The sequence below is a fragment of the Oreochromis niloticus genome, linkage group LG2 (genome assembly GCF_001858045.2).
Source record: "Oreochromis niloticus isolate F11D_XX linkage group LG2, O_niloticus_UMD_NMBU, whole genome shotgun sequence".
Lineage (NCBI taxonomy): Eukaryota > Metazoa > Chordata > Actinopteri > Cichliformes > Cichlidae > Oreochromis > Oreochromis niloticus.
The window spans coordinates 29,135,126-29,160,072 of record NC_031966.2 but is presented as its reverse complement, the minus strand read 5'-3'; the positions used below and the strand labels follow the sequence as shown (position 1 = coordinate 29,160,072).

General features: G+C 37.4%; 2 protein-coding genes across 2 annotated transcripts in view; one reads left to right on the top strand and one right to left on the bottom strand.

The window, feature by feature from the left end:
• ctnna1 (catenin (cadherin-associated protein), alpha 1) overlaps nucleotides 1-24,947 on the bottom strand; it is a 73,606-nt gene that overhangs the window by 29,808 nt on the left and 18,851 nt on the right. The window contains exons 8-12 of the mRNA XM_003445854.5: nucleotides 8,797-8,877; nucleotides 8,342-8,494; nucleotides 2,088-2,180; nucleotides 1,444-1,600; nucleotides 173-373 (exon numbers count right to left, since the gene is read on the bottom strand). Coding sequence (XP_003445902.1) covers nucleotides 173-373; nucleotides 1,444-1,600; nucleotides 2,088-2,180; nucleotides 8,342-8,494; nucleotides 8,797-8,877 — 685 coding nt within the window. The remainder of the gene's footprint in view (nucleotides 1-172; nucleotides 374-1,443; nucleotides 1,601-2,087; nucleotides 2,181-8,341; nucleotides 8,495-8,796; nucleotides 8,878-24,947) is intronic.
• On the top strand, nucleotides 11,938-23,808 carry lrrtm2 (leucine rich repeat transmembrane neuronal 2). Its single transcript, XM_005467953.4, has 2 exons — nucleotides 11,938-13,117; nucleotides 13,797-23,808. Exons 1-2 carry the CDS (start codon nucleotides 13,114-13,116, stop codon nucleotides 15,431-15,433), a joined length of 1,641 nt encoding a protein of 546 aa, XP_005468010.1. The 5' UTR covers nucleotides 11,938-13,113; the 3' UTR covers nucleotides 15,434-23,808.

Below are 24,947 nucleotides of genomic sequence, written 5' to 3'. Positions count from 1 at the left end.
TATAAAATATGGACACAGCCACCATGACGCCATCCATTATCAATTCCCTGATGGACCCACTGCCTTCTCGTTTTACTTGGAGTAACCTACATTAGCAACTGTTACCGTGTCTACCCTTTCAGTCTTTTTGTATAAATCTATTTGGTAGGAAACTTATTTGTTTCTGTAGTACCTGTATTAGTAAGGAGCTTGGTGGCCTCCAAAACCTTCTCTGTGTAGACTCCAGGTTCATAATTGTCCATCTCTGAAGTAACCACATGGACAACTCTGGCAGCACGGCCTCGAATAGCCCCAGCGGTACGATCCAAACCATCAACATCTTTCTCTTGCAGAGCGATGACACACTTATTCACATCCTCCAGGATGTGGTTCTCTGGGGACATAAAGCAATGTGAAATTATTAGTGTACACTTTTTATTAGTTCAATATGATGCTAAAAGGATACAGCCAGCCTGCCTGGATGAATGTTAAACCTCAAACACTATATATATATATATATATATATATATATATATATATATATATATATATATATATATATATATATATATATATATATATATATATATATATCTATATCTATATCTATATATATATCTATATCTATATCTATATCTATCTATATCTATATCTATATATCTATATCTATATCTATATATATATATATATATATATATATATATATATACACACACACATATACACTTTAAAAAAAAAAAAAAAAAAAAAAAATCAAAAAGACTACAGTACAATATGACACATAATGTGACATAAGTCTAAAAAAATAATTAGAAAGTCCTCATTCCTGTGTTAGTCCTGAAATTAAAAGCCACTGGGAAACTCAAGCACATAATATGCATTTGTGGGCGTTTGTTGGAGGGTATGGTTTGAAAACCAATTCTTAGAATACTTATTAACGAGTCGCCTATAAAATGCAAATGTCCACTGTGAAAATTACAGTCTGTCCTTGGCTGGAGGTCAGAGAAGCCACTCTGCTTAATGCTTAATGAGGACTCTAAACCATTTGTGTGCTTCAACATACATGACAGGATGTCAAATAGAGATGTAGTTCTGCTCATGCTTCTGGGTTTTTCTCTATAGCGCATAATGATACCTTGGAGAGTGAACCAATGCTTGTTGTTGGACACTTTGCAAAGGGAGAATTAAGATGGCTTATGCATCTTACATACATACGTTATATTTTAAATAAAATATCTTAACAGTAGTTAGCACCGCACTACAATCTCAATCACCCCGTTTTGTGGATAGTGGTGACAAATATGGTCTTTTACATTTAAACATTTTGCCAAGGCCACATCAGAGAGAGAGAGAGAGAGAGAGAGAGAGAGAGAGAGAGAGAGAGAGAGAGAGAGAGAGAGAGAGAGAGAGAGGGAGAGAGGGAGAGAGGGAGATGGCTATGACATGCACATGAACAAGACTTACCAGACACAGAAAGGAAGTCATCAATGGAGGTTATATCATCGACAGCATCAGTGAGGACGCGAACCTGCTTCTCCCACTGCTCCTTGAACAAATCCATATTGTCCTGGGCCACCTTACTGTTGGGCTTGGCAGCGAGGGCTAATGCTGCATTAATCACCTGTAATCACCCAATTACAACCATTAAAGCTCAATTACAACATAGCCTTGAGCCACCACATTAGCATAGGTTGATTGCACGAAGACCCCATTCCCCTACCTCAATGTTAGGATTGAATTAGGAAGAAAATTAATTTCTAGAGGTGCTTACAGGGAGTGTTTTTAGATACTGACTAGGGCAAAAAATAAGGGATTGTTTGTTTTGGACTAAAACATCTGCGGATATCATAGCTCAGGATGAATGGGACTCATTAGATTAGCTTAGAATGAGCGTTAGCAGCGGTGTGTGGAAAAAATGGACTCAATGGTCAAAAGATTGACAAGCAAAACAAACTTGTTATTTGCACACACACACACAAAAAAGGGATATTAGAGACGTAAACATAGCGGAAAGAAAGCCGGGATTTCAACTGTTGTCCGCTGAAGACAGTATGTGCTTGCAATTAAATTTACTCACTGAGCTGGGTGAAAGCTGGGGGCAAACATACCTGGGGGCAAAGACTTTCCAGTTGAGATGCAGCCATACGGACCAGCTTTACCCCTTCCTCATTGTTGGAAATGGAGCATGCCAGATTTGCCACCTACAATGAACAAAAAACAAAATAATTGTTAACCAAAGGCAAGAAATCTAAAAAACAAACAAAAACAAAACAAAACATGTGATTACCCTGCTTCAAAAAAAAAAAGAAAAAAAAAGAAAAAGAAAAAACCTGCCACTGTTGCGTCCATTGATTCTTGATAATTATTTAAGGTGTGTGAGGTCACTAAAACTACTCATATGCAAACTAGTATAAATGCTCGTTTGTTTCCGGTACAAAGCTTTGTATCACACTTGGCTGAGGTGCTGGAGCTATAAATTATTCAAATAAAAAGGAAAGGAAGAAAACCACAGTCAAAACCAAATTGTTCATATTCAGGGGTGGTCTTTTTTTGTTTAGTTTTGTTTTGTTTGTAACCCTCAATCAATATGACATTTGTTAAGACAATTTCAGTTTCTTTTAATATACTTTCAGCACATTTTCACAGCAAGTAACAAAACCGATAGCTGTGATAAATATTGATATTTGTGATAAGCTATAATCATAATATGAAAATTTTAAACACATTGTTAGTGTCTGTCTTTGCATTGCTTGAAATGGTTCATCTAACTCACAGGAACCAATAGGTGTAGTGTTGGCTCAAGCAGAGTGGGTGTTAGCAACCCAAATCAGTTATCCATTTTGTTACCATTCCTCTCACCGCAAATCTCAGATGCTGCAAGCCTGTTCTGAATAAAGGCAGCACTTTGAAGGGGGCACTGCACTAATTTTGAGAAAAAACAGAAACAAACGCCATACATACTGTAGATACATAATTAAACTTGGATAAGTTCATTATGGTAGCCTGGTTTAGGGATTCTTCCGTCAGAAATGGAGCAGCTCTGCAATACAACTAATCCCTGTGGAATACAAACCCACTGCTGTGGATTAATTTATAAAGCTGCTAAAAATGATACAATATGATGACACAGAGGGAGAAACCAGAAAAGTAGGAAGAAAAACAAAAGCCCAGCTGTTGGGAAAGTTCTGTATTCAATTCCCAGAATAAAAGTAAATTTCGCCAAATGGAAATCTAAATTGTAGCTGGTTAACTCAAGGATATCGTTATTCTCAGTGACTGAATCACAAGACTGCCAGATTGTCATTACGCTCCTGGAGAGGCAAATATTAATGACACTTTCAAAAAGTGAGCAGCAGAGTGAGAATGGGAGTGCTAAACTGAGCAAATCTTGTCTGCAGCTGCCAACATCAGTAATTTTTTCCTGTGTTGACTAAAATAAAGCTCTCCTACAATTATCTTTAAATAGTGTTGCATACTCAAGTTTTACATTAGACATCTACTCATAATGACATAAATTTAGGTCAAAGGCTTTGAAGATTCCCATTTTGGTTGGCATATACTGGCAGCAATGCTGTAACAGAATGCCTGGGATGTGCGGAACTGTGCCAAAATGGGATTATCCAACAGACAGAAAATGTGCTGAAACAATCAATTACAAAGGACTAAACCAACTCATGACAGCAAATGAGCAAGGACAAGGAGTCCAACAGCTCTGCTCTTATATTTGTATTCCCACTCATCAATCTGTTAGAGTTTGGTCACTAATTTACTACCTTACTGACATCTGGGTCACAAAGCACAACAAAACAGTCAGCCAAGATGACACACTGGACTTTAAAACGTACATTAATAATAGGTCTGATTGGATCTAAAGCAAGAGGTTGGAAAAGGAATGAAAAAAAGCTCAGCTTAGGCATTAGGCATACCTTTAATCAACTTCTATTCAAAAACAGGTTTGTGTGATGATATTCTTCTTCCTCTGGTACCATTAACAGATAGGAAAATAATACTTATTAGAAAAAACAAACGAAAACAAAAAACATCTTATTTGATGGGCTGGTGGTGGTGCATCACTGGCTGCCAAAGTGGTGCATTGAGGAGGCCCTTCCCAACCTTAAAATTTCTGAGCAATTTTGCTGATGAGAAGCACTTTTTTTCACTGCGTAGCTAAAGCACTGAAACATTGATATTAACATATCCTACATCGCTATTCAAACATACTGGAACCAGAGGGAGAACCATTTAGTAATCCATGAGGACGAGTGAAGAGTGGTTACATGAAGAAAAACTGGAAAGACCTGTGTTTTTACTTGCACGATCTTTCACATAAGCTTTTAATGACACCCCCTGTGAACCACTGGGAAAGGAGATGTGTCTGCATAGAGAGATGCCATTCCACTTGCAACACTGTACCATACCATTTAAAGTATCAGGGGAGCCCAGCTTTACAGTATATGAAAATAATTACCAAAGGGCACCTGTTTTCTTACCTTCCTGTCCCACAAAGCTATTCCTTAACAACACAACCCCTTGTTAAAGAAGTACTCTGTCATCAACAATATATACAAACCCAACTCCAAGAAAGCTGAGACAATGTGCAAAATGTTAAAAAAAGGAAAAAAATTGCAATGATTTGCAAATCTCAAACCCATATTTTTCACAGTGAACATACCAAACATATGTTAAAGCTGAAACACTGGGGTTGCATTTATTTGTGAAGAATGACAATGCCAAATTATTTGAAATAACTATGGACCTGTAACAGTTATCCCAATGAAGCAGTTGCACTAGGGACAGATAATCCAACAAACTATAACCTTATGCTAATATCATGGATAATATATTTACCATAAAATATCTTGATGCATTCTCAATCATCCAGGTAAGTAAATCTCCAAAAGTTGAATCTGTTCATCTGGACGTAGCGTTTTGTGGGAGAAACGTTTCGTCACTCATCCAAGTGACTTCTTCAGTCTCAGCTGACTGCAGGTTTCCCCAAACCTTATAAAGGTTTATATTATGCAAATGTACTGTTTATAAGGTTTGGGGAAACCTGCAGTCAGCTGAGACTGAAGTCGTCACTTGGATGAGTGACGAAACGTTTCTCCCACAAAACGCTACGTCCAGATGAACAGATTCAACTTTTGGAGATACCATAAAATATCTTAATCACTGCAGTGGTTTAGTATCAATGCTATTGAGCCAAGTATACAACTACAGTGTGACCATCCATACATCAAGCTTAAAAAAAATAAAGAAAAATTAAGTTATCCATTAGACCTGAACATCAATAAGGTATTCATACACCAAATCTTTTTAAAATGAAAGAGGTCATTGGTCATTCACATGTCGATGACATAATACCACTGACAGGTAAGGTTAAATACACTGATTAACTCCATGCACTCATGGAAAAGCTGATTACAAGAGTTGTTTTACTGACATAAGGGAACACAATATTTAGTGATTGGTTTTAAAGTTATGGATAATGGGTGCAAGTTTTTTTGTTTGTTTGTTTGTTTTTTTAAATAACATAAAAAAAGCAAGCTTTAGGGCAATGCTTAGAAATCCTTAGGTGGGTTATACCAGTAAATTCACTTTCCACTGCTGATTATACCATCAGTAATGCACATCTCTGCATCTCAACCTGCTATGTAGCACATCTTTATGACTTATAGTGGCTTCAAACTCCAAAGCTTATATTTCAGAACAGAGTGCGCACTCAAAAACAAACAACTTATCTTAATGAGGTAAATAAGTAACCCTCTGCATAATGTGACAACCATCCCTTTGCCTGGATGAGAGCCTTACACAGCTTGGTGCATGCCAAATTGAATGCAGTTTTTTTTGTATTCCCCTCATTCTCTAAATATGGGTCAGTCATAATGTAGCTTTCATACAAATGTGTGTAATGTAATAGCCCATTTGCCTTACGGCAAGACTACAATTGCGCAACCTGTGATGTCATACAAAACACAGCCAGAGACTGGTTGCTCTTTGCTATTCCTGCTACTGAGCAGAGGACATCCTGTAAATAAAGCATTTTTGTTCCATATGTTATAAAGAAACAAACACGTTTTAGCTTCTCTCTCTAGTCTTTCCAGCTCTATTGATTTGCATATATATTGTTTGGCAAAGGCTCTAATCTAGAGCGGCCCACAGCACAGTTCAATACCTACTTCCTACCATGCATTTGAAGGTAAATGTCAACCATTTTTATTTAAAGGTGAAAGCCAAGAGTTCCACTGTGAACCGCTTACTGTTCAGCCGATTGTATTGATGTTGGCTTACAGGAATAATTTTCCTGAGAAGTGAGATAATACTTGACTGTGTGCTTTTGCCAATCATATTAACCAGGGATGGGATACATTAAAAAAAAAAATAATTAAAAAGGTTAATGTAAAAATGACAAAATGCAATGTTGGCAGCTTCTAAAAAAGCAGAAATCTTTAGCCAAAATGAAGAGTAAGGCATGCCACTTCTGTCGAGGCTGTTGCAAAAAATGATTTATAATTCCCAGGTCCTAGTTAGAGCTGGGCTGTTTATCAAATGAATGTCACCCACAGAGTTTATATCGATAAAGACTGATGTTGAATTATACTTCACACTCACCACGCAAACCCAAATTCACAGTAAACTCACAAATCCTCCTACAAAATTGTGATAGAGAGAGCACACCAGAGCATCGATAAATTATCTCTCTAGGTTTGAAGGTATACATCAACTTAGGTTGTGAACGCTTGTGTTGCAGCAGTTGATGTTTGTCGTTTTTTGGAAGGAACACACTAAAGAAAGTATGTGGAGGTTAAACTGCTAGACTACATTGAGCATCTCCTAATGTAGATTTTGACATTTTAAAATGGGAATTTATGGCGACTGGCTCCCTTTTAGAAAATGCCTAATCAGCAAGAAAGTAACTTCGCCCAGTGCTTAAAACTCTACCATAATGATGCCCATCAACCCAGTGCCAAGATGCTGTTCAGTGGCTTTACTACGCAACTAGCATTCCTAATTTATGTACGACGAAAACATATTTTGCTGATAAATATTTCAGTACAACTAGACTGATGTAGGAGCTCAGTTCCACTGCAGATATGGAGACTTCTTCAGAAGTAAAATATTCTAGTTAAAGTCATGATAGCAACAATTACCACGACGAGCCCTAGCTTTAAATAGACAGTATTTGGAGTTTACATTCTTTAAACATCATTTGTACATTTTTTATTTTGTGCTGCTGATAAGCAGTTTTTACAGATGCACCTTCTATTCTTAGATGGATATCATACAACGTGTATATTCAAATGAAAATGAAAACTGGAAGCAAAAATTACTAAAAGAAATTTCTCCATAAAGTTCATAACAAATTTAAACCAGAGCTACTTTGGTTTAAATTTAAAAATTTTTAAACTACACTTTTTTCCCCTTGTGTTTCTAAGTGTTACAAGCACAAATAGTAACCATGCATTAGCAAGGTCTACCAATGTCATGCTCTAATGCCACATCTGACACTCAGGCCTTCAGGTGCTACTTAGGGGGCTGCTCCCCAGTGTTGTTACCCACCCCCCCTTTCCTTCTGACGCTTCAATGGTCTCCCTGGTGAATATGCATGTTGCTTATCCTGGGCTAGTCTAACATGTCCAGCTACACTCATGGCAATATGCCCATAAAGAGAAGTCACTTTCAAATGTCAGTATATGATGACACAGGCATTAGAGGAACGGAAGGAAAGACCACTGATGAGCATGGCTGAATGTTCTGTTAGTTTCTTGCCTATCAAGTCCATTACTTTGCTTTTCTCCTTGCATCTTGAACTATTTTTTACCACGTATTGCATTCTCGTCTGTTAGCTGGAAGGTTATGGACTCAAAACTAGCTCTTAAAGATTACTAACATGATTACTATGACAGCCCGAAACAGTTTCATAATGATCTAAAAACATTTTTTGCTTCTCATAATAAAGAAAGAGCAATTTTGATGTCTTTGCCCACATAGCAATTTTGTATTATTTTTCATTTTAGGGAGAAAAGGGGAAAGGATCCAGGATCTGCAATAGAGCTCCTTAAATATTATGTTTAATAATTATTATTTCTTTATTTAATGTTTGTGTGCGAAAGTGTGACCAACAGACTGAATTGACCAAGGACCTTTAAAGAAGCCTTTTAAAGGCACAATAATGCTAGTCTTATCACAAGTTTTATCTCAGAGAACAGAAACTACAATAAAAATTAAATATGCAATACTAATGGGATAGAGTTGAAACATTTGAGTGTTACGATCTGGGGGTGGGCCGGGTTCTGACTACAAATGCACTGGAGAGAGAGAAGAAGGGAAAAGAAAAAAAAACAAACAAACCATACAATACCTCAATCAGCTTGTTGGCATGTTCACGGAACACCTGAGCATATTCCTTGACTTCTTTCTCATTGCCATTCTTAGCAGCTTCAATGAGGACCAGGAGGGGAACATTAGTCTCCAGGAAAGAGTCAGAGACATGGTCCATCACAGCTTTGCGCAGCTGTGAAATAAGATGATTTTTGAAAAAGGAAGTGTTAGAATGCCCTTGGTGCATATCCTTTACATACAGACTGATGTCTACCACAGCTTTTTTGAACTACAGATTACATCCTGACATTATATATGAGAGACAAGAGTCTCCTGAAGTTTGCTGGTAAACTTCAAAAGGCTGAAGTAAAGAAAAAATATTTGATTTGTTTTTTCCAATAAAAGTTCACTGAGCACAAACACTACAGTTTAAAGTTGAAGACATAGTGGAAAGAGGGAAAAAGAAGTTCACAAAAAAAAAAAAAAATAATGTACCTGTCTGCGAAGGTCTCTAGTCTTCTTTGTCATTCTATCAATGGCAGTGTTCAGAGCATCGCTTCTGTCCTTTCTTCCTGCCTGAAACATGGACAAAAGTAGTAATTAGTGAGTAGAATGACAGTGACCGCAAAGTTTCCAGCTCATGTGTCAAAAATCCTGAAAAGTCTTGGGATCAGATCAAATTAAAGCAATATCAAACCCTAAAATATTAAACAGTCTATGGACTTGAGTAAATAAAAGGCAAAATGACCAAAATATTCATATCTGTAAATCCTCCTTTGCATCTTCTGTGACGTCTTTTCATTTTTAAACCAACAGGGTAGTTATACAATATGTACTTTAACATCACCCAACCTCTTCTGGAGCTGACTTGGGTCACCCTGTAGGTGTTACTCTGAAATGAAATGTAATTTTCAACAAGCTTGAGCTATTCTGCTTTGTGGAGCTAACTCACAGCAAGTAATGGACAGAGAACAGAATACCAGCTAACAATTTCAATTAATAATATATACACACACACTGAAAGTAAGCAGGGCAACAGCCACCATATTGGCTTTTATTTATTTATTTTAAAAACTTCTTTACATTATATCAGTGTCATATTTAATGTGCAATGCAACCTCTGAAGTGCTTCTGTTGGTTGCAAACTGCTTTTAAATCCAAAATTTTATTTATGCATGGATTGAAGAGGAAAAAAAGCAAAAAAAGCAAAAAAAAAAAAAGCTACCCAAATCCTTTCAAAGCCTCTCTACCACCACTCTCTTCATGGATATGCTATAAAGACCTGTGTGTGTACACCATTAAAAGTAGTCTGGTAACAGCCAACGTTTCTAAATCCAATGGGCTGTCAAACTTGAAACAGTTTTAAATCATTTTATGTTTGTCACATTTGTGACTCTAATTTGATTCAGGGCTTATAATATTAAAAGTACTCATTTTGTTTCATTATTCCCCCTCACTAGTTTTTATTACAATGCTGCCCAAGTCCTTTGGTCATTTTGTATTAGAATAAGCCATTTGTCTTCAAGCTTTAAAGGCCAACATTAGCTCCCAACTGTGGAAACTATTGAGAACAAAGTAAGGACTGGATTGGCTATCATAAGGTGATTTAAGTAGAGGTGACTTAAAGACTGTTGCTACGCAAAAGCACTGACCAACTTTGAAAGTCATAAAGGCCCACAAATATATCAGTCTTTTACATTTAAACCTATGCATCCGTTTCTGGTTTAAATAAGTTCTTAGTTGTATCCACACAAGCAACACAAATGCTGAGGGGCTACTTTGCAGTGAACACACTCATAACTACGGAGTAGTTGTAGTAGAGAGATATTCAATCGCATTCTGCAAAGTACAAAAGAAAAACATTGAAAACTTTTAGAAACGCTTGAGAAGATGAAGTGAGAAAGAGTGAAAAAAATTCCCAGATAGTGGAGAGCCATAAAATTAGAGCAAAATTAGATGGACAGGAAAGGTCAGAGTAAAGGCAAAGGACCAGTTGGACTCTGGGCTCTTCTTCCCCTTTATAATGCTTAAATCAACTGCAACATAACACCATGGATGGTGGTAGCATTGACCTACCCCATCCCCCACTGCCCTATGCCTGTTGGGGGCTTGTGCACACAGTTAGGGGCCGTGGAGCTCCACAGCACTAATCCCCTGTGATTTTGTGCTGGCTGGATACAGTGCTGTGGTAGGGCTTTAGCCTCCTTTGCCCCAACACTTTCAATCCTATTTCATTCATGCCTACCCTATATTTCATTTCCACGCCAAAGGGTTCTAAAGCACTTCTTCAGGTGCTCATTATGGAAGCAGTTTCTCTGCAGAATCTTTTATGATAGTCAGGTGAGTATATCTATCTCCTTTAGGACAGATTTAGGAACATCCCGTTCAACAAAAACCCACTAGTGTGCGGGATTATCTTAAAAAATTCAATGGAAACAAGTCTGCCCTATGAGTCAAATAATATGCAGTCAATATTATTGCTTTTCAACAATTCAACATTATTGCTTTTCAAAGTTCATCTTAGTTAGATTTATAAGTTATAAATTTATTGAATTTTAAGTATATCCTAAGCACAATTTAATGTTTTCCCCCCTTTTAAAATTTCCTTTACAACATGCCGAATTGCAACTAAGGCGGCACACAGACAGATGGAACATTCCTCTAAGGTTTTAGTATTTTTACATGTTTTCTCCCATTTTGGGGATACAGGCTAAAATAGATGTGGAAAAACACAGCAACATGCAGGACAAATGACCTGCAAATTCACAGCCAGATAATGATGGGGCTTACTTTTTCTGTATTCCAACTTGAATTGTGAAAAAACAGAATATATGTAATTCACCATCACCACCATCTACAATCAGTGTGCATTGTTACGTTGCTTTCATTAAAGAAAGTTGGCTGAAATAAGCATAACAATGTTTAAAATCCATATCAGATAAATTTAAGGAGACTGGGGCCGAAGAACCAACTTTGAGGAGGATACCATCTGTTCTTCATACCATTTCTGTTAAGTAGTCTGCCTGATTACAATTTAATTTGATGCATATACCCAAAAACCCATCTCAACCACACATTAAATAATGAAGAACTATAGGGACAAGGGAATAAGGAATTTTTCATCACCACAGTTCATTTCACACCTCGACTTTTCAGCTACCTCAGTTTTTCTTCCAAAAGGGACGAACAGCAAAATAACAACAAACAAATAATAAGAAGAATTAAAAAAAAGGGGGGGGGGATTCAAGAGATAAAAAAAAAAAAAAAAAAAAAAAAAATGATCACCAAAAAAAAGACAAAAAAAGAAAAGAAAAAAAAAACCATTGGGATGCTTTTCCAGTTCTCTTGTCGTTGGCATACTTTAACTGGTATCACGGTACAAGGAAGATAAAGCAATGGAGCCCAAGACTTTGGGCTCAATTGCTCAGTCTCAGTTGAGTACTTCTGCTTCTGATAGACGCTAAAGAGTTCTCTTTTTTCTATTTCCAGAACTCTGAAATGCAAACATCTTTTGACAGAATAAATAAATAAATAAATAAATAATAAAATAAATAAATAACTAAATCACAAAATAGCTTAAGGTCAAGTAGATGCATGTTAGCATTAGTAAATTTCAAATCCTTTTAATGCGTCACATGAATAACCAAGTACTTTTCCTTGACCTTTACATTTTAAAAGCTAGCCTAACGTAACTTCAAAGGAGCTGGCAATTGATCACATGCCTGTCCTCAAAAGTTAAAGAACTGCAACCAGGATATGTAAATTTGACACCCCATGTTAGAACTGCTGTAGTAAAACCTGCTTTGCTGTGTTCTCTCTCTCTTTTTTTTTTTTTTTTTTTTTAAAGGTTTATGTCCCATGTATACATTTATACATACAGTCTGCAGAACAGCAGTAAGGCGAGGCTGAGATTTACAGCTGTGGTTAATTTCAACAGCAAGCTGCCGCAACACGTTCAAGATATCAATATTCTGAAGGTGACGAGCCAGTGGGAGGGAAGGGGGATGCAAGAGGGAGGTGGAGGAAGACTAAGGTGCACAAGCACTGTGTATGAGGCAAAGAGCAAGTGACTGAGCAGGAGAGTGAGAGGGTGTTTGTGTGTGTGGGAGAGAAAAAGAGAGAGAGAGAAACAGTAGTGATGATCGACGCCAGGCTGCCACCACTCTGTAGCAGTGAGTGGCTGCAACAAAAAAGCACAGAATAACATCCCTGACTCCCTGCTCTGCTTTTTTCTCTCTCTCCCTGCGTCTCAGCTAGCAGACGAGGGCTCCGCTCACAGCTCTGCAGAGGCTATGCTGAGACTGAGCCGGCGTCAGAAGCAGGATCTCTGGCTGCCATCAACAAGTTAGGGTTGGAGGACCACGGCAATGAAAAAGAAGCGCTTGATCTTCAATTAACGGTCTGAGCTGACACCATTGCGGAGGAAAGGAAACAAAAGGGTAAAAAAAAGAAAAAGAAGAAAAAGGGAGAGGGGGGGGTCTGATCACTGGAGTCGCTCTGGATGCAACTGATCAACTTAAAAAAAAAAAATTTTTCAAGGATTCGTGGGCTGGAAGGAAAAGATTCAACCTCTTCTATGAGCCTGGATTTTAAAGGACTAACAAAATAAAAGGAATAAACATCTAGTCGGGACATGGAATTTCATATTTTGTTTGAATTGGGTGGGTTCAGAATTGCTTTATTTCCCAAGAGGCTGATTCCTTTTGTGCTTAATCAAAAGGGCTTTTTCCCTTTGGATTTTTCTTCCATCTGGTTGCTCCAAGAGTCTGCGGAAAAGGACAGTTGAATGCAGCCTCCGATGTGCACAAAAGAATGGGTAAGTTAGCCCCTTTATATGACAGGTCTGGACATGAATAGGGAATACAAGTAAGAGTGAGGGAGGCTGAGGACTAAAAGCTCTTCTGCCTAGTCTATTTACTGCAATGGTCCTTCATTTTTCCCCCTTCAGACAGAAGAGTTGGAAAGACATACATTTTAAACATTTGTATCTTCTAGAAGATCTTATAAGTGATAAAAAAAAGACCTAATAATAATTTTTAAAAAATCTTTTATTTTTTCCTGAACAGATAACAGATCATAGGGGAGAAAGAAAAAAAAAAAAGAAGCATAGAGCACTTAATGAAAAATGAATGACAATATTAAAAAAGAAAATTATGTTCGAATGAATAGCACAAAATGCGGACCAAAACAGGCTTAATATAAACTGTAAGGGAGAGGAGAGGTGAAAAAAAAAAAAAAAGTCTGCCTTATGTATGCAGCTGATCATTAGAAGCCTTGCTGAGAAAATGACATCTCCATTAAACCGAATCTCAAGGGTATCATGTTTACATACACTGTTAAAGTTGCCAATGTAAAATACCTTAGCAGCTATATGTAAGGACAAGACAGAGCATACACAAAAAAAGCATAACTGCCAGCATGAATTAGTAATAAGTACTCTGCAGAGATTAGCTTTCCCGCCCACAGTTCATTTTCTTGTCTTTGAACCCACCCAGGTTTCCATTCAAGGTGGCCATTGGTGGGACCTGCACCAGCGGCTCTGTCTGTGATCAGCATGCTCCTAGCGTGCCTGTTGTCTCCTGCGTTGTGTACAACCTGCCCTCAAAAATGCCGCTGTGAGGACCTACAGTTTTACTGCGACACCCAGGGGCTTAAGGCACCCCCAGATGGTGTGGACAAGGGAGCCCTGGGGCTGTCATTACGACACAATAGTATCACTGAGCTCAGCCCTGATCAATTCTATGGTTTCAGCCAGCTCACTTGGCTACATCTAGACCACAACCAGATTACCACCGTACAAGAGGATGCCTTTCAAGGGCTCTATAAACTGAAGGACCTCAATTTGAGCTCCAATCGTATCACCAAGTTGCCCAACACAACCTTCATCCACCTCATCAATCTTCAGATACTGGACCTGTCCTTCAATCAGATGACTGCTTTGGAGCCAGAACTGTTTCACGGACTGAGGAAGCTCCAGATACTTCACCTCCGCTCTAATTTACTTCGCACCACACCTGTTCGGGCATTTTGGGACTGCCGTAGCCTGGAATATCTGGGCCTAAGCAGCAACCGTCTCCGAAGCCTGGCACGAAATGGATTTGCTGGGCTCATCAAGCTTAAAGAGCTCCACTTGGAGCACAATCAACTGACCAAGATAAACTTGGCCCATTTCCCTCGCCTTGTTGCCCTTCAATTTCTATACCTGCAATGGAATAAGATCAGCAACGTAACATGTGGCATGGAATGGACCTGGACCACGCTGGAGAAGCTGGACCTCACAGGAAATGAAATTCGTGTCCTGACCCCTGATGTGTTTCAAACGCTGCCAAATTTAAAAGTTTTGCTGCTGGATAACAACAAACTGAGCAGCCTGGATCCCCAAGTCTTGGATATGTGGCAGTCTTTGGGTATGATTGGGCTGTCCAGCAACCTTTGGGAATGTACCAAGAGGATTTGCTCTCTTGCCACTTGGCTAAGCACCTTTAAGGGAAGGTGGGAGCATTCCATCCTCTGTCACAGTCCTGAATATGCCCAAGGTGAGGAGATACTTGATGCCGTTTATGGATTCCAACTTTGTCAGAATTTTTCAGTACCAGTTGTTCAGACCATTAGTACAACAACAGACGCTATTACAGCTGCAGAGATCACAAGCTCCTTGTTTGGAATTATGCAGCCGACCCCCACACCGGACTATGCAGAGGATTTTGGGAGCTTTACCACAGTCACTACCACAACAATCACAACACAAACACCACGCACTGCTCAAGCTACTACTGCTCCATTGGAAGAGGCAGCTGTAACGGATGACTTCGCAACTGCAGACAACACTGTTATGACTCAAAGGGTTATCATGGGAACTATGGCCCTTCTTTTTTCATTCTTTTTCATCATTTTTGTTGTCTATATCTCACGGAAGTGCTGCCCTCCTACCCTGCGCCGGATACGCCACTGTTCGGCTATTCAGAACCGCAGACAGATGAGGACCCAGCAACGACAGCCTATGGCAGACCTAGCTACGCAGGTACCCTATAATGAGTATGAGCCCAGCCATGAAGAAGGGGCACTCGTGATCATCAACGGCTACGGGCAGTGCAAGTGTCAGCAGCTGCCTTACAAAGAGTGTGAAGTATGAACTCTTATTTATTCCTAGAGCATATGGTTTGTCATTTGACCATTTCAGATGATACAGGGTTTGCTTTTTTGATTTTTTTTTTTTCCAGTTTATGTAAAAAGCATAATTTCTACAAGTGAGATTTGAGAATATGTGAGAATGCTACAATGGCAGAGGTTGGCCAGTTACGGGACGTTGTAGAGATAGTCACAAATTTATTTTTCTATGAATGCAAGGTTGTTCATATCAGGCAGGGGCAATCATTTTAAAGAAGAAAATTGTAAACTGTGAGATCTGTCTCCACCACTGTCTATATTCTGCAGCACAGAGAAACTACTTTGCCAAGTGGCCCTCTGCTAACAGAATACATTAAGGGAAGATGTGATTTATGTATTTTCTTTTAAAAAGTAAATATTTGAAATGCTGTTTCTAACTACACCATAGGCAGTCCAAGCCAAACATTCAATCACAGGGGCAAATGAACAGAATCAATTATCAAAACATTTTGTTTTGTAGCTTTGTTTTGAGAGAACTATAATGCATTAAAGGGCACTAAGACCAAACTCAAATTATGAATTATAACTGTAAAGTAAATGTCATTATTGTTATGTTATAAATAAAGAAATCTGTTATGGATAGAAGAATCCTGAAATTCTATTGAGTAATCACTAATGACATTACGTTTATCAAATCTGACATGGTTCCACAGTTTCCCACCAAGAATACATTTGGGTTGCCCAACTCAAATAACAGAAAACAAAAAGAAGAAGAGAGGCTGTATTGAGTAAGAATGAGATTTTGTTTTATTTCTAAAAATTTGGATTTCCTCCTAAATTTCTTCTGTGTGGAAATGCAACTGAAAGTGTGGACTGAGAATGGAGAATTTATGTTCAATTATATAAATTGAAAAAATTACCTCTTTAATCAGACGTTACCCCCGTGAATGCAAAGCTGTTTTGCAGCCGACTCAAGTTAATGGACGTTTGAGCTCCCACCCACGAGGGCTCAGCACCACAAATAAATTCTCAATCTGTGGGACAAACTGAGCAAGTGTGATTAACTTCCAACACACTACACTGCTTAGAAAAAACTCATGGATGTCAGCCTCACCTTAGACATGGAAAATTATCTACAATGATCTGTACATGGATTCTCCATTTTCAACTGCCATACAAACTGTGACCACAGTATTTCCAACAGCTTTAGGTAGTTGATTACAATTAACTGATGAGCTATATTATACCAGGATCAATATACAGACAAGCTAGTGTGAGGGTAGCAAGTGACAAACGGTAAAAAACAGCCCAAATGCCAGACAGGAGCGCATTTTATTCTGAATACAAAACCCCAGTAGCCTGTGCTCTTTACTGCTTACACCCTAATCAGTCCTGACAGGCTCAAGATTGAACCAATTAAAGCAAGGCAAAACGAACTTAATATTCTGTCACCCACGCCAGTGATCTAGAAACATTTAGCCATGCTACCACTGAAAAATAATACAGTATAGTAATCCTTGTGACCAAAAATCATCCGTGAATATTTTTTTTTTTTTTTTAAGGTATTGCTCTCGTTAGCGAAAAATGCATTTCAGGTCCTGGGTTAGCACTCGAAAGTGTCAAGTTAAACTGCGGTCAATACCCTGAGAGCAAATGGAGATCCAGTGATAAGCAAACAGCAAGCCTGGGTCAGGACACATTTGTATGCAGCAGGGAGAGGATGTGCATTAGCATCAGACTAAAGCTGCTGCAGTAGCTTCGCACTTCTTTGTGTTCAATTTGGTAGTGGGGGCAGGGTGAAAGAGTGGGACTGAGAGGAATAGATAGGACGATGAAGACCGAGTTTAACAATGGGTTAATGTCTTTTTCTTAAAATTATCGAGCATCCTTATGGGCAAGTAAAAGTAGTAGAGAATGGAATGACAGAATGACAGCACTTTAGGCGTGAAATGTACCCTGACCAGAGTAGCAGCAACTTCACAGCTAATCAAGTGTTGAGCAGTCCAATGTTTGAACACTATAAAATTCAAGTACTCAGTAAGCGATTTTATGATATTATTATCAATTCCTAAGACTAGTATTTTAACTCGTGTTTACCAAAGTCTGCAATTAGTGATGACAAGATGCAGCACTTTTAAGTGAGATGTCTGGTTTTGAACAATTAGGGTGCAGTTCATTGGCTGATGCCCCCTATAGGTAGGGAGGAGGTACCATTTGTGGCTTTGTCTTTATATTGAGCTTGTCAAAATTTGGCTTCACATTCAAATGACTGCTTGCGTGTCAACGTGTCTCAGCACATGCTCATAGGATGCCTACAACAACTTAAGAAAGTGCTTTTGTAAACCAAAAATTGTTATACTTCATGTCTGAATTGAATGAAAGCATTGCATACACTGATCATATTTTTAAAAGTCAAGCACCTCCATTTTCTAATTTAATTTTCTTCCAGCTTAGCACTGCTTTAACTATTGCCCTTCTAATCTGTCTTGCATGTTCAAGAGTCAAAATTCAGTTGAATATTTCCTAATCTCATTCAGCAAACTTTATGGGGAGACTTCGTTTTTGATAACACCAAGTATGGGGATGTATATGGAATTCCTATAAAGTTCTGTCAATCATTAGACATTTCACTGTTTAAGACTACAGTTGTACCAAGTGACTGAAAATCCACAAATTTGTAGAAATATGCATCCCTTTGCACTCTGGCTCTTTGTAATCTGTTTTTGTTTCCTCTTGTCATCCTCTAGCCCTTGTTCCCACCCTGCCTAAAAATTAAAAAAAGGAAAAGAGAAAAAAAAAAAGAAAAAAAAAAAAAAAAAGAACCAATCCCCTCTCTAACCCAACCTCTTTGTGCAAAATGAATGCTTTTCTCTTCCCATTTTCCTTTTGTATTGTAATATGTACAATTTCATATCTGTATAGTGGATAAGATGTGCCAAACTGAAGAAAAGAGAAAAAAAAAAAAAAAAAAAAAAAACATTGTCCCCTCAAAACATATATTTTTTAAATAAAATGATTATAATTTACAAGGTGTTTACCAACTGATGGATGCTCACAACTTGGTTTGATCTGTAATTGCACTTTAGTACAGTGTATAAATCGTGATACTGCAAAAATCTGAACATCAACAAAGTGAAATTCAACCCTTGTTGCTGACATTCAAGAAGGATATTGTTTAAATATTTATAGTTTAAAAAATTAAATTTTTTTGCTATGCGGATTCATGTTTATGGGTATCAAAAGTCTTTTTCTTTTAATTAACCAATTAACTGATCTTTTAGTTTACCACAAGCTATAGGAAGCCAAGGCCATCTGTACAAAGAGCTCTTTTTTTTGTTGTTGTTTTTTAATAAAAGAGTCAATAGTGAAAAACCTACAAACTAACACTACAATTAATAACCAGTAATTATGCTATTAAAGCATTTCCAATCTTATGTAAGACTGAACTGTTGAGAATATTAACTGCACCAAATTTATCATTTTACATTGACACTGGTCCTATTTGATTAAATGCCCAAAATTAAATGACCTATATATAAGCATTGCATTTACAGATAATGATCATCAGCTAACACCAGCAATATTTATTGCTGTCCATTTTTCTTGGATGTCAGAGCAAAAATCTAGAGATTAAACTTTGGAATTGGAAACTATGTCACAATGTGATATTTACTTACATGAAGAAAATCAAAACCACAAACTAAGAGACTTCACACTTTGTGTGGGCTAATAGATTGTAGGCAACATTAATGGCATGGGTGTTTCATTTTTCTTAGTTTTTACAAGTGACATTTAAAAACAGTACTACTGTCTTTGAGTCTAGTTTCAGATGAAAAAAAACAACAAAAAAAACAAAAACAGTAGTAGATATAATTCATCTATAATTCATCGACGCAAAAAAAAGTCTTAAACTTCTATGTGCAAAATATAAAAGAAAAATACTATGAAAGTGAAACATGACATTCACACAAGACAAAGTAAAGCAATTTACATAAAAACAACTGAAACAACAGAAAAGCCTTTGTTTTATTATTTCAGTGTCCATATTTTTTTCTACAGTTTTACACTCCAGTAAATACAGTTATTGGCTATCTAAACTCTGGATTTTCGAGCCACTCTCTAATCTCTGCTTAGTGCAAGTATTACTACCACTGCAAACAACAATTCCAATATTGTTTTGATTTTAGACACAGACTCAGTACTTGAATCCAGACAACTTCCTCATTTTTTTGGATGATTAAACAGAGTAAAAACTGAACCCTTCCCATGTTTGTTCTCACTCACTGACTGCTTTAAAACAGCTAACTGAAAACAAAATAATATCAAAATAAACACTGACAGATTTTTGTTCAAGGAGCTTTCTATAATTTACGTATTTCTAATCATATTTTTAGTGCGCACTTGTGTTATATTATGTAGAAATTATAAAAGCACAGAAAGTGGTTAAGCCATTTTCTTCATATAACTATTTAAACTGAGGATTGAAACAACCATCAAGAAAACTTTAACCTATGGTCTTACATTTGTCAGAAGGTTCAGATAATAAACCTAATATTCTTAAAAAGAATATCTTATTAAAAGACTCCAGAGAGTTTCTAGTACAAATTCAAACAGAAGACAGCTCCATATGTGCATGTGCAGTTTTCAAAGATGCTGTTGTAGGGAATATAACCTTACGTGGCATTCCAACTACAAGAGTCACTTCAATTTTACCTGATCTTTTCTGATGGGGTTTACAAAAAGCAAGCTTCCATAATTAACCTGAAGGGTGTAGCCAAGTGAGGAAGGCACAAAACTGAGGAGTCTGACAGCATAGCTTCGGCAGTGTGGTTCAAGGACTCAGAACCCATGTATGTTTCAGGTACTCATTATGAGGCCTCCAATAAATCTAGAAAATGCTTACTAGGAGGGACACATTGATCAGGACTCTCATCAGCACATAACCCCTAATGTACTTATTGCTTAAATTTAAAGCCATTCTCCAAGGATATCACTGGCGAGTCCTAGCACAAACAATAGAGAATTACAAACCAATAGATATGCTTGAATATTTAGCCTAATAAGTTAAAATCCAATTCAAAATTAGAACAGCACTTTTAAATCACAAAAACCTATGGCTGCCATGTTACCATATTACAAAATATCCCAGACCCAGCAAGTCTGCCACTGCTGTCTCATAACCAGAGAGAAATGGTCTAATATTAGGCCTGCTTTAAGTAAACAGCAAAAATTCCAACTCCAGCCTAATCAAACCATGTTTTCTACACAAAACAAACACCAACGTTGCTTACACCACTTAAACCATCTGGTACTTAACTGAAGGATAAGCTTTGTTTTCTGAAAGGTACCTAAGCCCTTAGTTTTAAAGCTTTAACTTTTTCTATATGTAATATACATGTTCTTCGCAGTCTGTTTAGGTTTTAGATTCAACTATAGTTCCAAGATACAGGCACTCAAAGACAATGGCCTTACCTGACTAATAACTGGATTCCATATTCTCAGTTACATCCATTTTAAGATGTGCCACTTCGGCTCTGAGGCAGCCACCTCTCTACGTAGACAGACACCAATCCTTCTCAATCTCAACAGTAAAGGAATATTAGTGTTGTATTTGAAAGTGTTTGAAACTTAGAACAAGATAAGAAATAAAGGCTTCTTAGTTTGATCTTGTCACTTAACAGTGTACTCACAGCTAGAGCTAGCTACTCTGTGTCAAAAAAATGCAATATTGAAAGAAAACATTTAAACTGATGTACATTCATTGAAAATATTATGGTGCTAAATATGAGTCTACCTTAAGGACAACTACCATCAGAAGGACCATCTGCATGCTTAAGCTCTTGCTTCAGTATTTTTCAGTATATTACACTTATAAATTGTTTCCCCAGCTCTCAAGTGACCAAGAAAGGGACATGGCAAAAGGTCAAAAGTTAACTCAGAAATTTGTAATCTGAATTAATACAAATATATTAATATAAAGACAAAGCTTGCCACAGCTGCCAGCAAATTATTTGAAACAAGCTGTCTAATGCAGTTCATAATACACCCTGTTAAAGAAAGGGTGTATCTCATTTACCTGACAGCAAAGCTAATCAAAAAGCCTGGAATTCACCAGCAAAAGATCAGCCCATCAATGAAATGTAGCCTGAAGGGCTTTTACTGACAGACCAGTGTTTTATGAAGGCTGTAAATACAGAAAAGCCTTTGGGCCTCTAAATCTTTCCCCTGTTACATTGTGTGGAGTGCAATTTGTTTTAATTATCCATTGAGATGAGATTACAAATAGATAAATTGAAATGCTTTCACGCAAGTGTTTCAAAGACAGAAAAAACCAAAACCAAACAAACAAACAAACAAAAAAAAAAAAAAAAAAAAAAAAAAAAAAACCCTGTCACTCCGCCACCCCACCCAAATCTTTTTGGTAAAAACAGTTTATAATAATCTCAACCTCTGGGTACAATATCAAACAATTTGTGTTTGTTTCTTTGTTATTTGTTGTTGTTGTTTTTTTTAAAATACGTCCTCATGTAAAATCAATATCCACATTAGTGTTGTGGACTTGTTAGTAACATATAGCCTGTAAGGGTACCAGGTAATGAAGGTACATGGCATGAGATACAAACCTAAAAAGTACTTAAAATGAGAGGCACGCACAGTGTAGGAATAAAACAAAATTCATTTTAGATGCCCAAGGCAAAAAGACAGCGAGAGTTAAGGAAAGAGTGATGCACTAAGAAAAGGGGGCACAAACAAGAAGACTGAAACTGCAAAAGAAAGAAGTGAAACAGAACTCAGCAAGGAGAAAGCAGAGTGTGGGAAGAGAGCTACACCAAAAACCACAAGCAAGGAGGACAAGCTGGGTTCCACTACATTGGCCAGGTATGTCTTTTTTGCCTAAGGTGAAAATGATAATATATCCTATCAAGTTGAAGAAATTTAAATGTCAGTAGCTGTGTATGTCAAAACAAACGTCACTCTCCAATGTGAAATGAAACCCTGACATGCCGTGAACAAGGGATGCATTATTAATAATAAGTGGCAGAAACAGTTACACTCGACACGTGCCATGCCAAACTGTCATGACAATATGGAATAATTGAGGTCACACTATGTGGCAGTGCTGGGGCGACATTACCCCCACCCACCTTTCCACTTCACTGGCTGAGTAGACAAGCTCTAGTCTTGTTAAATGATCATCATTAGCATTGCCCTTACAATTTCTACTCTGGGAACACGAAAAAAGAAAGACACTTGGACATATCCAAGTGATTCATCCGCATAATGTGCTCGATACATTTAGACATCTGTAGCTAGTGCATCCCAACTTTTCTATTCACTTAGTTCCATAGAATATATAGCTCAAATTTATAAAAGACAATACAACATAATAGAATAGAATACAACTTGTATAAAGTGCCTGCTGTATACAAGATAAACAAATGCATTAAATGGTGTTCAAATCAGCTCATAATTTCAACTGCTCCTCCAACAATTCTCATGGTTGAACAAACAAATGAAACAAGCAATAAATCACCTGCTGCGAATGTGTATAAAAGGCACAGTTTGAAAAGCTCAAAAACAGACCTAAACAGAACATTAAAAAAAGCTTATCAAAACAACTTTAATATAAACCAAGCTGGCTTTGAAACAAAATGTAACAAAAAAAACAAAACAAAAAACTGTGCTTTCTACACAACATACTAATTTTCATCATCTATCCAGCCCTTTTACATATAAAAATTATCAAGATAAATTTTTAAGAGGGTATTCAAATTACTTTTTTTTTAATTATTATTATTATCATCATCGCTTTAATATATTGTTGCAGCATGCCTCAGACAGATCATTTGTATATTACTACTGGGGTTGTACAACTTGTAATATGCCTAATTAAACAAACCTATACAAAACTTAATGAAAAAGATTAACAAAAGCATTTTTGTTTCATGGCCTAAGGGATGAGGAACACACTAGCACATAAATGCAAGCTCCAGAGTTTGATTCTTGGCCGCTGCCATTAGCACAGTTTAAGCTCAAAGCAACCCAAGTCGTACAACATAAAGTGTAGTATAACAACCCTACACTGAACAATTAATATATTAGTTAAATCCTTTGAACAAAACCTAAGATTCAAACCTTGAGTTTTACTATAAGATGCTAGGAAATCGTTGAGTCAAAAGGAGTGCAGGAAAAATGGAGAAGGGGGGTAAACAAGTTGTAGCTAGAGGGTATGAAGAAACATAAGGGATGGGAGAGAGAATGAATGAGTTAGGAGTCTTTCCAACACCATGAGCTGTGAGTGCAAACCCATATGCTGTAATGGCTACATACTGTTTAATGACTTTCACTGCTTTATCTGCATTCAAAATTATCTAAAATTAAAAGCACACTGTGGACAATGACACATTATGCTTCTCATCTGTTGTTTTAATTTAGCCAAATGAGTGGTCATACACCCATCATGTCCACTTATTATCACCATGCTGATGAGTGGTGTTTCTCTGTAAATCTAACTTCTCAAGTCATACAGGGTAACATGACTGGCATGGATGAATTCAGTGAAGTAGAAAAGCCGTTTTGAAGCAAATCAGAGATGCTGCATGAGTGTCTTGAACCTTAAAATAAACTGAACATGTTGTGGATGGACAACAAGTGCAAACCATGACTGCAATTCTTGAGGATTGACAAGATAGAATAAGAGAAAATGACATTCAAACTCAGTTGACCTGCGATTGCTTATTTTGTCTGTCAATGTCCAATTAAAACAAATTTTGAGGCAAACCTGATCTGCAATCAAATAATTTTAAAAGCATTCACTGGTATGGTGCTTTTATGCTCTGAGCGCCCCATGCCGAGTTGGATATCAGATCATCTGGGGGCACGCGATAATTTGTGACACCCTAGCCGGTCATGCACAGTTTTGTAACCTGATGCTTGCGCCGTGGCCACCACAGCTGGGTCGAAGAGTGTACCCTCGTGTCAGTTTTTACTGCTACTTTAATGATATTCCAGTGCAGCAGCTCAGATATATATAGACATACACTGAGAGATGTTGCAGTAGTTTGAAAACATGAAACTTTGCAAAGTCTTAGCTCCCGGTTTTGACTTATTCCCCTCTTACATGACAGCATTTATGTGGCGGTATTGTCTGAGTGGTGACACCTATCATTCAGGAGAATATGGCAATGGATTTTGGCAGGCATAAATAAAGGTGACTGTGTAATGATGTTGCGGCGGTGAGCGAAGCGACCAATGTGGACAGTATACTAGCAGTTTTTTACGATTACATGGTTGCCCAACATCCAGCTTCTGAGTTGGTTGCTGTGATCTGTGCACAAGTTTTTTTTGTTTTGTTTTTGGGACAAAACAAAAACCAACAAATGGAAGCAGATTCGCATCTACATACAAAATATGTCACATTAATCCATTGATAAGACATGAGCACTTGTGGAAACATTTTTCTTTTGAATGACAAAATCAACAGTTTTTGCCATTAAGGTATCTTTTTTAATATTAGATACTTCCCCAAAGGCAAGTGA